This window comes from Calypte anna, chromosome 2 (genome assembly GCF_003957555.1).
Source record: "Calypte anna isolate BGI_N300 chromosome 2, bCalAnn1_v1.p, whole genome shotgun sequence".
Lineage (NCBI taxonomy): Eukaryota > Metazoa > Chordata > Aves > Apodiformes > Trochilidae > Calypte > Calypte anna.
Window position 1 is genome coordinate 69,348,830 of NC_044245.1, and position 12,331 is coordinate 69,361,160.

Sequence of the window (12,331 nt, forward strand, 5' to 3'; positions counted from 1 at the left end):
GTGTTAACCATATCTAACCCTTTATGTCTTGGAAAGACAGGTATTAGCAGTTCTCTCATAGACTTCATAGCAGGTATGAAAATGTGTTTCCCTGCTGCCAGCATCATCATTCCAAGTTATATTTAATGCTGAGTCTGCAAATGACTGAGGTTGCTCCAAGTACCCCCATGTGTCTCCTTTTTTTAAGCACTTTTAAAATACTGATTTAAATACCATTTGTAGTTCTGCACATGCATCCCAGCAGAAGGAAAATTGCTTAACTCAGTAATTAACACTAATAATCTTTTTAATTGGATAGACTGTAACCCAAACAACCTTTCCTGTGAAACAGGAAATAACATCTCCAGAGGGTAGATTCAATTAGATATTAGGAAGAAATTATTTTATGTGAAGGAGGTGAGACACTGGCACATGCTGCCCGGGGAAGATGTGGCTACTGCCATCCCTGGAAGTGTTCAAGGCCAGGTTGGATGGGGCTTTGAACAACCTGGGCTCAACCTGGGTGGGAGGTGTTCCTGCCCCTGCAGGGGGCTTGGGAATAGATAATCTTTAAGGTCCCTTCCAACCCAAACCAGACCACGATATGATTTTATGATTGTGTCAAGAGGCAATAAGGAAGATTGCCTCCTATGATTCTTATGGGTGTTAAAGAACTGAAGCAGTCCACCTTTTAAAAGAAGTACTACTCTCTATTCTAAAGTTGTATTTCCTAGGCATTACCTTGATATTTTTACTTAGTAGAAATCTTTTAGAATTATCAGGCAATACAACGACAAATTCAAATAATTTAGTTATCTGATATGCTAGATGGACAAAATCTTAAGGTAAGAATAGAAATGATAAGGTTTAATTTGTTTAAGCTCAGATTTTTTAAAAAACATTCTTAAGCTGTTTAGTGACTTCATGTGTGGGTACATTCTGGTTTTGAAAACAGGATCCAGGTCCTAGTCTGATCCATTTTTGTCAAAAATCGCTACCCATTACATCAAATGTTTTGGATTATGTGGTGCAGTAGTGTAGAATAATGATGTAATGGCATGTTTAGTTTGCAATGCTTTTATTAGAATAAATAGAAGGACCACCAATTAACATTTGCAAAAGCAATGATACATCACTCAAAAAGGATGGGAAATTGTATCAGTCAGGAAGCTGTTTTATTTGGACATTATGATTTATGAGGAAATGGTAGATATTTTGGACTTTCTGTATGCTCCCTCAGAACATGAGACTCAGCCTTACACTATGTGCAGCATGAAGAAGCCCAAATGCATTCCTGAAAGATGCTTTGTTGAAGTTCAGAATTTCATCTGCAAGTTGTGCAGGCATCAATGCAAGGATGGTTGGCCAGCAAGCTTAACAGAATGGAATAGGTTTATTCTGAGAGCTCTATTTATTTCACAGATCTCCTTTAGAGAAACTAAATTCTCAATATCAGTAGCAGGATTTCTCACAAAAATCTGGTACAAAAGTCTCAGAATAACACTGGCCCCACCTCTCAGTTTGTTTAATGATGATGGGAAATATTGCTAAACTACCTCCTGAAACTCACATTACATCCTGGAGATAAGTCCTGAACACAAGTTGTGTGAGCAGAAGTATCTGCACCTAAAAATCTAAAAAGTCACATGCTTCTTTAAGAGTATTTCCATAGATATTGAAGACTTTCCTTTTGGAGAAAATACTGAAGAGATGAGATTATACTAAAATACTACAGTAAAGGGGGTGGGGTCTGTTTCTGAGAAAAAGGCAGGCATTATTTCCATCTCTTTTTCTGCTTAGGGAGAACAGTATCTACCAAAGAAGAGGATGTTGTTGGTTGGGTTGTGTTTGATCAAGAAAAGGAATGGGTGGTCAGCCCTAACCTCTTCAAACTCAGAGAAATCTTTGCTTTCTCCCACTACACCTGCTGAGCCTGACATTTCGGTGCCCTCTTCATTGACTTCCACATATGCCCCATGGATGGCCTCAGATACCTTCAGGCTGTCTGATGAAGAGATACCAGACAGATTGGCCAATGGGCTGAACAGGTCAGTCATCCCCAAGGCCTCCAAGACAGATGTGAGATTATATTTTTCCTCAATCTTCATGCGTGGGAGGTACACTTTCACTCTCTTCTTTTCCATCACGTTGGGACTGGTCCACTCCATGAGATTTTCGAAGCTGATTTTGTTTTCAAGCTGCAAAGAGAGGCAGGGATTTTAAAAGCCTGAGACAAGTGACCAATTTTTTTTCCCCATTTACTTTGTGTACACAATTGAACTGACATTTAATCCATATGTAATTTTTTATTCTGTATGCTTCCTCCTGTATCTCATCTGTCTTGAAGTTCTCCAAAACTTTAACAGCTGAAAATTTTTTGATCAAATCCAGAAGGGTTTTTGTGAAAATACAGTTCTTGAAAATATGAAATCAAATTGGCTCCAAAACTGTTCGTCCTGCAACATATCTTATTGTTCCCTTCCCTCATCTTATTTCCTTTGTTATGCTACTTTTCCTGTTTACATTTTAATTAGCTCTTCGAATGTTTGCCTCATCACTTCTTTATTTTATTTCCCTGGGATCAGCTTTTCTGTTTGGCAAACCATTGATCTCCTGGAAGACTGGAATCACTTGAAACGAAAAAAAAAAAAAATCCTTCTAGCATGTCTGTTTCTGGTACCTGATGGAGTTTGGTGCATATATCAACATCCTATTCCAGAAGGCTACATCAGCACTACCCATCTTTACCATCATTTTATTAGACTGAGCCCAGGGCTCTCCTGAGAGGCCAATTTCTTCCTGAGCAATTGGCAGCACCCAGGCAGCTGTTGCACCCCCATCTGCACAGCACAGCCACGGGCTGTAGTGAAATGAGGCAATCAGGTGTTGCTAATTACAAGGCCTTTTATTGGTCGCCCAATCCTGCTCATGCACAGCTGGGGTCAGTCCTAATTGGGCACAGGTGGGCTTGACACATGCTCACACCTCCCACCTCATAATTAGCAATACCTGATTGCCTCATTTTACTACAATGGGCTGAGCAGCTGGGATGTAACTGGACAGCAAAAAGATCTGACAGGAGCCAAGTCCCACTGAAGGGGTAACTCTTCTGCTTCCCTTGCCACAGCCATACCTGCTCCAGGCCAGAGACATCATCAGGCAACAGCACCAACATGCTCAGCTCCCCACTGGCATACGGAAGCTCCAGGATCTTCAGTTTCTCTGCAGCCACTACTGCCACTTTGAAGGTACCGTTCTGATACATCATTTGGACAGGCCTGCTTTCTTGCTGAAAAAAAAAAAAAAAGAAAAAGAAATGTGAAATGTGAGATGGTGTGACTGGGGAGCAATTTTTTTCTGTAGGCAGGCAAACGTACAAGCCCTTTGAAAGGGATAGAACATGATCTTCAAGCATGTTGCCTTGAAGTGCTGTGTCTCCAATTTCCCCTCTTGCCTGCTGGATGTGCCCTGCAAGCCTGATGAGACACAGGTCTTGCAAAGAATCCTTGGCCATAGGCCCAGGCACTGACACTGAGGGACCCAGCTAAATCACCCCCTCTGTGTCAGCAACAGATTGTATGTGGAACATCCACACTGCTGGCCATGCAAAGCAACACCTGTCCTCATCACAAGCTGTGTCCGTGCCCCCCTACCTCTGTCACATTGAAGGACATTTCCTGAGTTTGTTCTTCTCTAAACGCCGCCTTCCAAATCCCTTTGAAGTAAACAGCATTCACAAGGGCCAGTGCGGTATCGGTATCAACAGAGCCTGACACGAGGAAATCTTGGATCTGTCCTTTAAAGAAAGAAAGCAGGGCAGAGAGTGATGAGCTACACCTCCTCTGGTATAGATACACCTCCTCTGGTGTGCACAAATGCCTGCAATGAAGGGCATGTGAATGGTGGTGTGTGTATCACTGTGAAGTTTTTTTTTCACAGCAATAAGCAAAACCTACTCTTGGTTGACCCACTTTTTTTAGGCATTATGAAGAGAGGAAGAGAAGGGTATAGATTGTGGCCATCAAGTGAAAATACCTGCTACGCATTTTTCAGTCCTTACCATTTGTCTCTTTCTCCACCCAGGAATTAATGAGCTGTCTTGCTTCCTCTGTGGCTGTTTTGAAGTTGACTTCTTCCAGCCCTGCTCTGTAGAATCTCTTTGCGCACTTTAAGTATTCCTGTAAGCAGAAGGATTGCAGTTGTCAGACGGACAGAACTTGAAAATGTATGAATGTGAGATCATAGAATCATAGAATGGCCAGGGTTGGAAGGGACCTTTAAGATCATCTAGTTCTGACCCATCTGCACAGCCAGGGACACCTCCCACTAGATGAGGTTGCTCAAGGCTCCATCCACCCCAGCCTTGAGCACTTCCAGGGAGGGGGCAGCCACAACATCCCTGGGCAACCTGTTCCAGTGCCTTGCCAATCTCATAGTAAAGAATTTTCTCCTAATATGCAAGTGTGTAGAATGAAGCAGAATACTTTAAAAAAAACAGTAAACTTTTACCACAGTATTTGAACATGTCAGTACCAGCTATCTAACTGCATCTTAAAGGGGGCCAAGAAAGATGACTTCATATATTTGAGTCTGACACCTTTTTTCAGATAGGATTTTAAGTGAAAATTTTGAAATATTTTCTTATTTTAACAAAATACTGTCAATTATACAAAAATTTTTAAGGTAAGACAATGTTTGTTTCATTCTCTTTGTGCCCACTTTTAATTTTGAATACTGTGTTCTTACATTCTTGGATTTGAAAACCAAAGCTTCCTTTCATGAGGAAGGTTTTTATATTTGGCTTTGGAAAAATCCAGATTTGACAGTTTCAGTCTTTGGGCTTTCAAGCGTAAAATGTATTTAATCTCCCTTAAAATTTACAGTTTTTATTAAAAGCCATTTTCTAGCAAATGAACAGCAATCCTGATTTCTCCCTGCAACTGTTGCAAAAAGGGAATATTTTATGTCATTAAATTTTTGCCTGGCCACCACCTAATAGCCCCATGAATGTTCAAACTCATTCTGAACCAGCTGTCCTCCTGGCTCACGAGCACCTTTTCATCCACAGACAGTGGTCTATTGTTGGTGGTGCTTGTCTAGAGTAGAGTCAGAGAGGCATTTATGGAGAATTTCGCTGAGGTCAGCTCACATTAAAACTCACCTGGAGGATGGGGAACGTTTTTTCAATATAGATTCTGTCAGCAATCTGGAGTGAGTAGGTAGCATTTGGCCCAGGGATGTCTGAAAGAATGTCCTTGAATGATTTGTGGATGTATTCAGAAGTGCCACACTGAAGTGAAGAAGTGAGGAAGATAAATTTCATTAGCTTCTTATCTAGGAAATTAAATCCTAAAGGATTGTCCCTGGAAATCAAACCCTAAAGGATTGTCCCTACCAGCTATTCTGTAGTGGAGGATTGTCCCTAGACACAAGGCTGCCACCTGTGGGTGCAAGTGCTGTGGTGATGGTTCATTGAACCTACAAATTCATCCTTTTCCAGATACGTCCCTTGAAATGTGGTTTTTTTAAGTTGTGCTCCTGACACTGAGACTTCTGGGCTCTTTTTTGCCCAGCATCTTCCTGCCCTTCTGTGAAGTGTCTTAGCTGCAGGTCCAGCTGCTGTACCCTGGCTCTAGGTGCTGAGCCCCTTTCACATGCTCTACCCCAGCAGCACTAGCCCAGGAAGGTACCGTGGTGCCCAGAGCATCCTGCCCCACACTATCAGTTTTTCAGATACAAGGTGTACAAGATGCCTGCATTCCTTCCCTGTTTTTTAACAAACAGGTGAGCTATATTCTCCTTCCCTCCCTCCACAGGTCTCCTTGGTTTGAGAGCATTACCATAGCTTTTGGCAGGGTCTGGAACTGCCAGGAGGAGAGGCAAAACAGTTCTAAATTTATTCTGTGGAGAAAATAAGATGAAAAGGGAGACTGAATTATTTCTCTACCTGTGAGTCGGCTGCATCTCCAACTGCTGTAATGTTTTCAAAGTGAAGAACCTGTGAGAGAAAACGCCAGTGGGAGAAATGATGAGCATGACCAAAAATGATGTGACTTTGAGATTTACACATGGTGCTTGTGGGAAAGTTGCTACCTCAGAGATAAAAGTGCTAACTGAGAATATAGATAAACTAAAAATTTACAAGTGAGCTTGCAACCGGTTTGTGCCCTCTGTAGCCTCCTTGGAAACTGTAAACACCACTCTTTGTTTAGATTATTTTTTTTCTTATGGGTATACAGAAATTAACTGAGTTACATATTAGGTCCTGATAAGAATATTCTGTCTTCGCCTCCTCCAGGGATTAATCTTTTTTATGTATTATGTAAAAAAAAAAAAAATCTGTTCACATTATCTGGAACATGTGAGAAGTCAGAAAAAAATCATACAGTAAAATTTCCTGGCCGGTAATCCATTTTGTTATTGTCCTTGAAATATTTTTTTCCTAAGGCAAAGCTAACTGCCCCTCGTATTAAAAATGGACTTTTTTTTTTTTATTATTTTATTTCCCTGCATAGATCTCAATCCAGTAACTTTGGCTTATTTCTTGTGCATTAAAACATGCATTCTTGTGCATTAAAACAGGTGAGAATGGTGTCAATGCATAATACTTTCAGTGACATGACTTAGAAGGAACAAGAACCACAAGCAGAGGTCACTTCACACTCAAGTAAGTAACTTACCTTCTCCATCTGAGACTGAGTGTTACCTCTTGCTCCCAGATAGACCATGGCAAGGGCTGAAATGATGCTCAGGGGGGAATAGAAGATGTTGTCATTGACATGGTGAACTTTCAGCTCTTTGAATACATCAAAACAAAATTCTGCATTTGCTGCAGAGATGGACCCCATTGTGAAATCAGTTTCACCTAAAGCAAACAGAAAGAGTCTGGCTTATTATGATGAAATGTGTTAATTGCAATGCAAGCAAGTCAGTGCAGTTGAACCCCTGGACAAAAATAATTCTGTGGTGTAGATTTAAAAGGCAGACATGCTTTTGTACACATGAGCAATCAAAATGATGGATAGCTACCAGTTATACATAGGCTGGTGAGTCTTTTATTTAAAAGTAATTCCCCTACTTTGTACCATATTGTTGAAAACCTTGCAAATAATACTAGTTACCTTGAAAGAAGCTTACTAAGAGTCTTTTCTCATCTCTTAAGGAAAAAAATAAACACACGCATAGGTTTGTTCTCAGAACCTGGCTTTTTCTTAGACTCCAGAGCAGGTTCTTCACTATAAACTTCACTTTTAAGACCAGTTAACAGAGCAGCCCTCTGGTATCCAAATACAGTTAATTTCAGTATGCGATGTGCAAGTCAGAAACAACAGCCTAAGTTTTGCTACACAAACTCTAATATCAGCCTAGTATGAACAGAAGCTAAGTTCTCTACACCACCCACTTTATCAGAGGTCTCAAATGTTAGCAACATTACCTTCAGTTTTTAAAATAAGATAATTAAAGTGCAGCAATGGAGACTGTCAATTATTTACTGAATTCATGCATTTCATGACAAACATCTATAACCAGTATGTTGCATTCATTGTTGACTCAATTCTAATTTTTTGCTTTTAAAAAAATGCTCTTTAATTTTTATTATCACCTTTTCCATGAAATCCACCTTTTAATAAGACAGTGTTTGATTAGCTTTGTCTTTAATTTTCAGAGGTTAATATATAGGTGACAGACGGTTGCTTTTTGATTATTTACCAATTCTGCTAGCTATTTTATATTAGGCTCTATGTTCCATTTATGATCTTGGTGAAGATACATATTCATGAAGCAAATGTGTTTGTGGGTTTTTTTCATCTTAGAAAATAGACTATTAAAGGTAACACTGAGTAGGAATAAACTGGTATTCTGTTATTTCATTCACATAATATCTTCCATAAATCCTGCAACTGAGCATTAGTTGCATGCCCTGAAATTTAAGCAAATTCAATTTTGTCAATTCTATTCAATACAAATTCAATTCTAATTCAATTCTAAATCAAAAAGTTAAAGGGATAAAGAAAAAAGGAAGAACATCTGTCATAGTGTATCACTAGCTTTTCAATGTGGAAGAGTTAGAGAACAAAGCTTTAGTTCACACAAATACTTTGACTTTATGCATGGCAGAATGCAAAACAGTAGAATAATGCAGAACAAACATGTAAAGGTGAGATCAGGTTTCTGCAGAAGACATCTTTTGTTTCTTCAACTGATATTGAAGACCATAAACATGAAGTTACATCAATCTTTTTGTAAACTTTGTAACAGATAATATTTTTATAAGTTTTCTTACAGATAATATTTTTCAAAATTGCAGAATAGAACTGAAATTATAATAAAAATAAATACTTACCTTTATCAGGTTCACCTGTGAAGGTAATAGTACAGCTTCTCAGCTGTACTTGGGGCAGACTCGCTGAACTCCTTGAAATATATCTTGTGTGATTTTGTGACACGCCCCATGCTGCCTGTTCTGTGTTTACCAAAGAAAGTGATGGATGGATCTCAAAATCAGACATGCACTTTTACTTGGAATAAGTCCATTCTTTAAAATAAAACAAAAAACAAAAAAACAAACAAAAAAACCCTCAAACAAACTCCAAAACCTGAATTAAAGGATTTTACCCTAAAGCCTCACAAATGGAAGATTCTTTCATCATAGAATGGGATACCTTTCAGAAAAGGAAGAACCATATTGAAATGGTGAAACAAAAATAATGATAAAAGCTATTCATAATTATGAATAGCTATGACAGCAAATAGTGAGTCACAGCTAGTGAAAATAAAAGAAAAACATGAGAAATTCAGTCTTGCAGAATGCCTCTAAAGAATTAATAATTTCCTTATTATTCCTCTGTCTGACAGGCCAGATCCCTTTCAGAGGCACCATTCTGTGAACTCTAAATATCTGATAAGATCAGCATCTGCAGGGCTGTTTGCTATGGTTATGTCCATGCTATACTGTTGCAACATTTCTCTCTGCTGTTGATGAGTAGACTACCAGTTATCACTGGCCTTTCTTCACCAGAATCCATAGCTCTTGCTGAGGAATGCTGTAACTTCAGCTACTGATGAACTTGAGGAAGGGCACAACCTTCGTTTTTACTTGCCAAATTTAGTAATATTGAAATAGGTTTTTCTGCAAAAAACTTGTATGTATGTTCTGGGTGCCGCTTAGAGCCTGCATTGTAAAAGTGTGAAGGTACGGGGTTTCACAGAGCAGTCCTTCAACCTAGAGCAGTCTAGCTCAGAGAACTGTGACGTGGTCAATGTGTGCAGCACATCAATGGAACAAAACCTTCAGTGGGTATGTTTTGGGAATAGAAATTAATTTCAAAAGCAATATTCAGATCATTTGTATAGTGGAGAATTATAGAGCTGAAGAGACTTGCTGGGGAAAGAGAGGTTGAGCAGAGAAAAAAGATAAGGCATCTGTTGTCAGACATCAGGATATTTAGATCCCAATCAGATGCTACCATAAAAGGATTTTAACTGGCTACTAAAATTTTGAAGGATGGTTTAAGGTAAGTTGTTTTTCTCTTTCTCCACAGGTCATAGCACTAGATGTTAGGTTCAAAATGTGCCTTTTTCACACACAAAACCCATTCTTAAAGGTCTTCCACAAAAAGCTTCATGGCACATCAGGTGAACAAACCAGCTGAAGAAACATTCATGGTCTGCAGGACAGTCATAATATACAATAGCAAGTGTAAAGCATTCACATAATTTCTTTGAAATAAAAGAATGAACAGACAATAAAGGAACTGCTTTGACCTCTCTAAATGCCATGTGATTTTTAAACAGAAATCCAAAGTCAATACACAAAATACCTCTGAAATTGTCTAGAACAAATTATGCTTCTGGAGAGAAGAGGTGAAGTCCTTAACCCTTTTATCTGTCTGTGCATTTGGAAAGCCTGTGAAGCATCCATACCTTCCACCCTAACACAGCCCTTATTTAGCTGAAGCTGCTAGTGCAATAGTAACTCTGGAGACCTCAGTCTGGACTGGTGCACTTGCATACCACTAACTCTTTACACAGCACAGTGTGTAGCCCAGGCTGATCTGCTACAGCCATTGCTACGTGGTAACAGTGCTTTTGAGGAAATATCTTTAGGCCCTGCTTCACTTTGGTGATAGATCACTGCAAATCTATTCTAAAGAGAATGAGCTATGCTCTCAAAGGAGTTGTAGATAAATTGGTCACTGCTGTTGTAAGTTCTATGCAGTTGGAAATGGTATCACCCTGCTGATGGAAAGACAGGTCAAGTGGGTGAATGTGTCTATACATGGTGAATACCTTTAATCACACAATAGGGAGTTCTCCCTAAACTGCAGACTGTTCCTGCATTGGCGCCCCTTTTGCCTTTCCTGCCTAAGACTGCTTTGTTTCTGTTCAAACAAGCTTTAACACTCACAGCCAGAGTCCATTGTTGTATACTTTACAGCTCAGGAGTCAAAGAACTGGCCAGTATGTTTTACCCTGTCACTTCTAACTTCTGAGTATGCCTTGAATCTTTTTCCTTGACAATCAAATTGTCCAGCAGCACACTCCAGATCACAATATGTGAGGCACCTTGGCATTTGTGCACCATCTACCTAAATCCCATTTGGATCATCATAGACAGCCTGTCACTTGGTAGCTAGAAAGATGTCCAGTGACATCTTTGTCCAGTTGTGTCATAAAATCCAGTCACAGCATTAATGTTATCAATGTCATGGTTTTCGAGATACTTCTGAGTTGAATATATTCATTAATAAAAGGAAATTTTTGATTTGCAGTAGTGAAAGGGCAGTACACTCCTCCAGGTTACTGGTTTTTTTAGCAAAACAGTAATGAACCCAGGTTACTGCTTTTGTTAGCATTTCTGTTTTTCATTGTTCAAATGAAAGATTAATGTAAAGCAAATTGCAGAAGCAAAAAAAATCATTCCCCAAGTAAGAAAAAATCTTTATTATGGTCAGCCATCAGTGCAGAATTGTAAGAATATAAAAGTACAATCTACTCAGTGACTTCAGATCTTTCATGGATTTTAGTGAGCTTAAGCGAACCTCCCTATAGTTGAAACTCTTCCTAGGATAAAAGATAATGGATCACCCTGTCCAGAGCAACTGTGCAATGCAGGACAAACAAAAAAGGATGTGTTTTGCCACATGTCCTTGTTTCGACAATGCTTGTCCCAAGAAAGAGGTCAGCTAAGACTCTGCTGTCCTTTGCTTGGCCAAACATTTCATTGTGGACCTGTCCCTAAACCAACAGGCTCTTGGACATCTGAACCTTTCCAAAAGGATATGAGGTCCAGGTCAGCTCATAGATCAAAGCTTCTCATCCAAACACAACAACCCATGGAGAACTTGAGATTTTGTTCTCATCCATGGTGTTACTCTTGTGCCAGTAGGAAGGAGCAAGCTGATTGTTTCGTATTTGTCCTGCCCAGTGACTGCCAGTGATTGTTTAGTTAGTTGCAGTGGCAGACCTTGATGCTGTACCTATCAGTGGTGATTTCTCTCTCAGTTGTTCTGTAGGGGTTTGTTCTTTCTCCATTACAAAGAAATAAGGTGCCTGGTCAAGCTCCTTCAGACAGGAGGTCTGAGCCCACCTGGCATCTTTCTGCAGCAGTGCTGCACCTTTCTGAAGAAATGGACATTGTTGCCTGCAGCGCTGCCTTGCTGGTTTGCTGACTTTGGCAGGGATGTGCATACATTAGTGGTAGCAGAGTGGATTTCTCCAGTAAAGATCTCTTCAGAAGGATCCTATGATGGCCTATGAGTCTCTCACACTCACACCGTTTGATTTGCAGCACACACAACAGCAGTACAGGGTCTGCTGCTATTTAGGTTCTGAACAAGGGCACACAGCAGTCCCTTTATCAGTCACCACAGCATATGTGAAGTCCCTTATTTATCCCTCAAGTCCCTGGGATCAGCCAACAGCCAGAGTAAGTCTCTGGATGGTTTTACCTCACCAAGTCCAAAGGAGGCAACATGGTCACTGGGCCCTACACGTATCATACACACCGTGCAAGACAGGTGGCATTGGCACAACTAGTTTACTGTCTGTGCCATGTGAGAGCTTTGTTATCAGGCTCCCTCCACACAGAGAATACTGTTTGTAGCAGCTTGTGACCAGCAGTGCTTGTTTCACCATGCCTGTAACTTTACCTTCCATCCACCAAGTTTGCCCAGCATGCCAATTATCTTGGCACATGCTTCCAGGAAAAATAGTGTTTTTCTTTCGCATAAAATAGAATAAACGAATATCCTGGCTTCTTTCAACACAGCCATGCTTCCATTGAAGCCCTCCTTCCTCTCTTCTGATTAGCAGCCTACTGAGACTCATTAAGATTACAGGCATATTTACT

At 40.0% G+C, this 12,331-nt stretch overlaps 1 protein-coding gene across 2 annotated transcripts; it reads right to left on the reverse strand.

The window, feature by feature from the left end:
- Positions 1-1,775: 1,775 nt before the first annotated feature.
- LOC103527410 (ovalbumin-related protein Y-like) lies at positions 1,776-6,851 on the reverse strand. 2 transcript variants are annotated; one of them, XM_030446419.1, is made up of 7 exons: positions 6,660-6,851; positions 5,919-5,977; positions 5,141-5,276; positions 4,040-4,157; positions 3,633-3,775; positions 3,113-3,268; positions 1,776-2,177 (listed from the first exon to the last, which is right to left on the reverse strand). In XM_030446419.1, exons 1-7 carry the CDS (start codon positions 6,825-6,827, stop codon positions 1,776-1,778), a joined length of 1,182 nt encoding a protein of 393 aa, XP_030302279.1. In that variant the 5' UTR covers positions 6,828-6,851. The 2 variants fall into 2 exon arrangements, with proteins under 2 accessions (XP_030302279.1, XP_008490822.2); XM_008492600.2 differs by having other exon boundaries at positions 5,141-5,269; positions 5,927-5,977; positions 6,660-6,827.
- Positions 6,852-12,331: the final 5,480 nt, after the last annotated feature.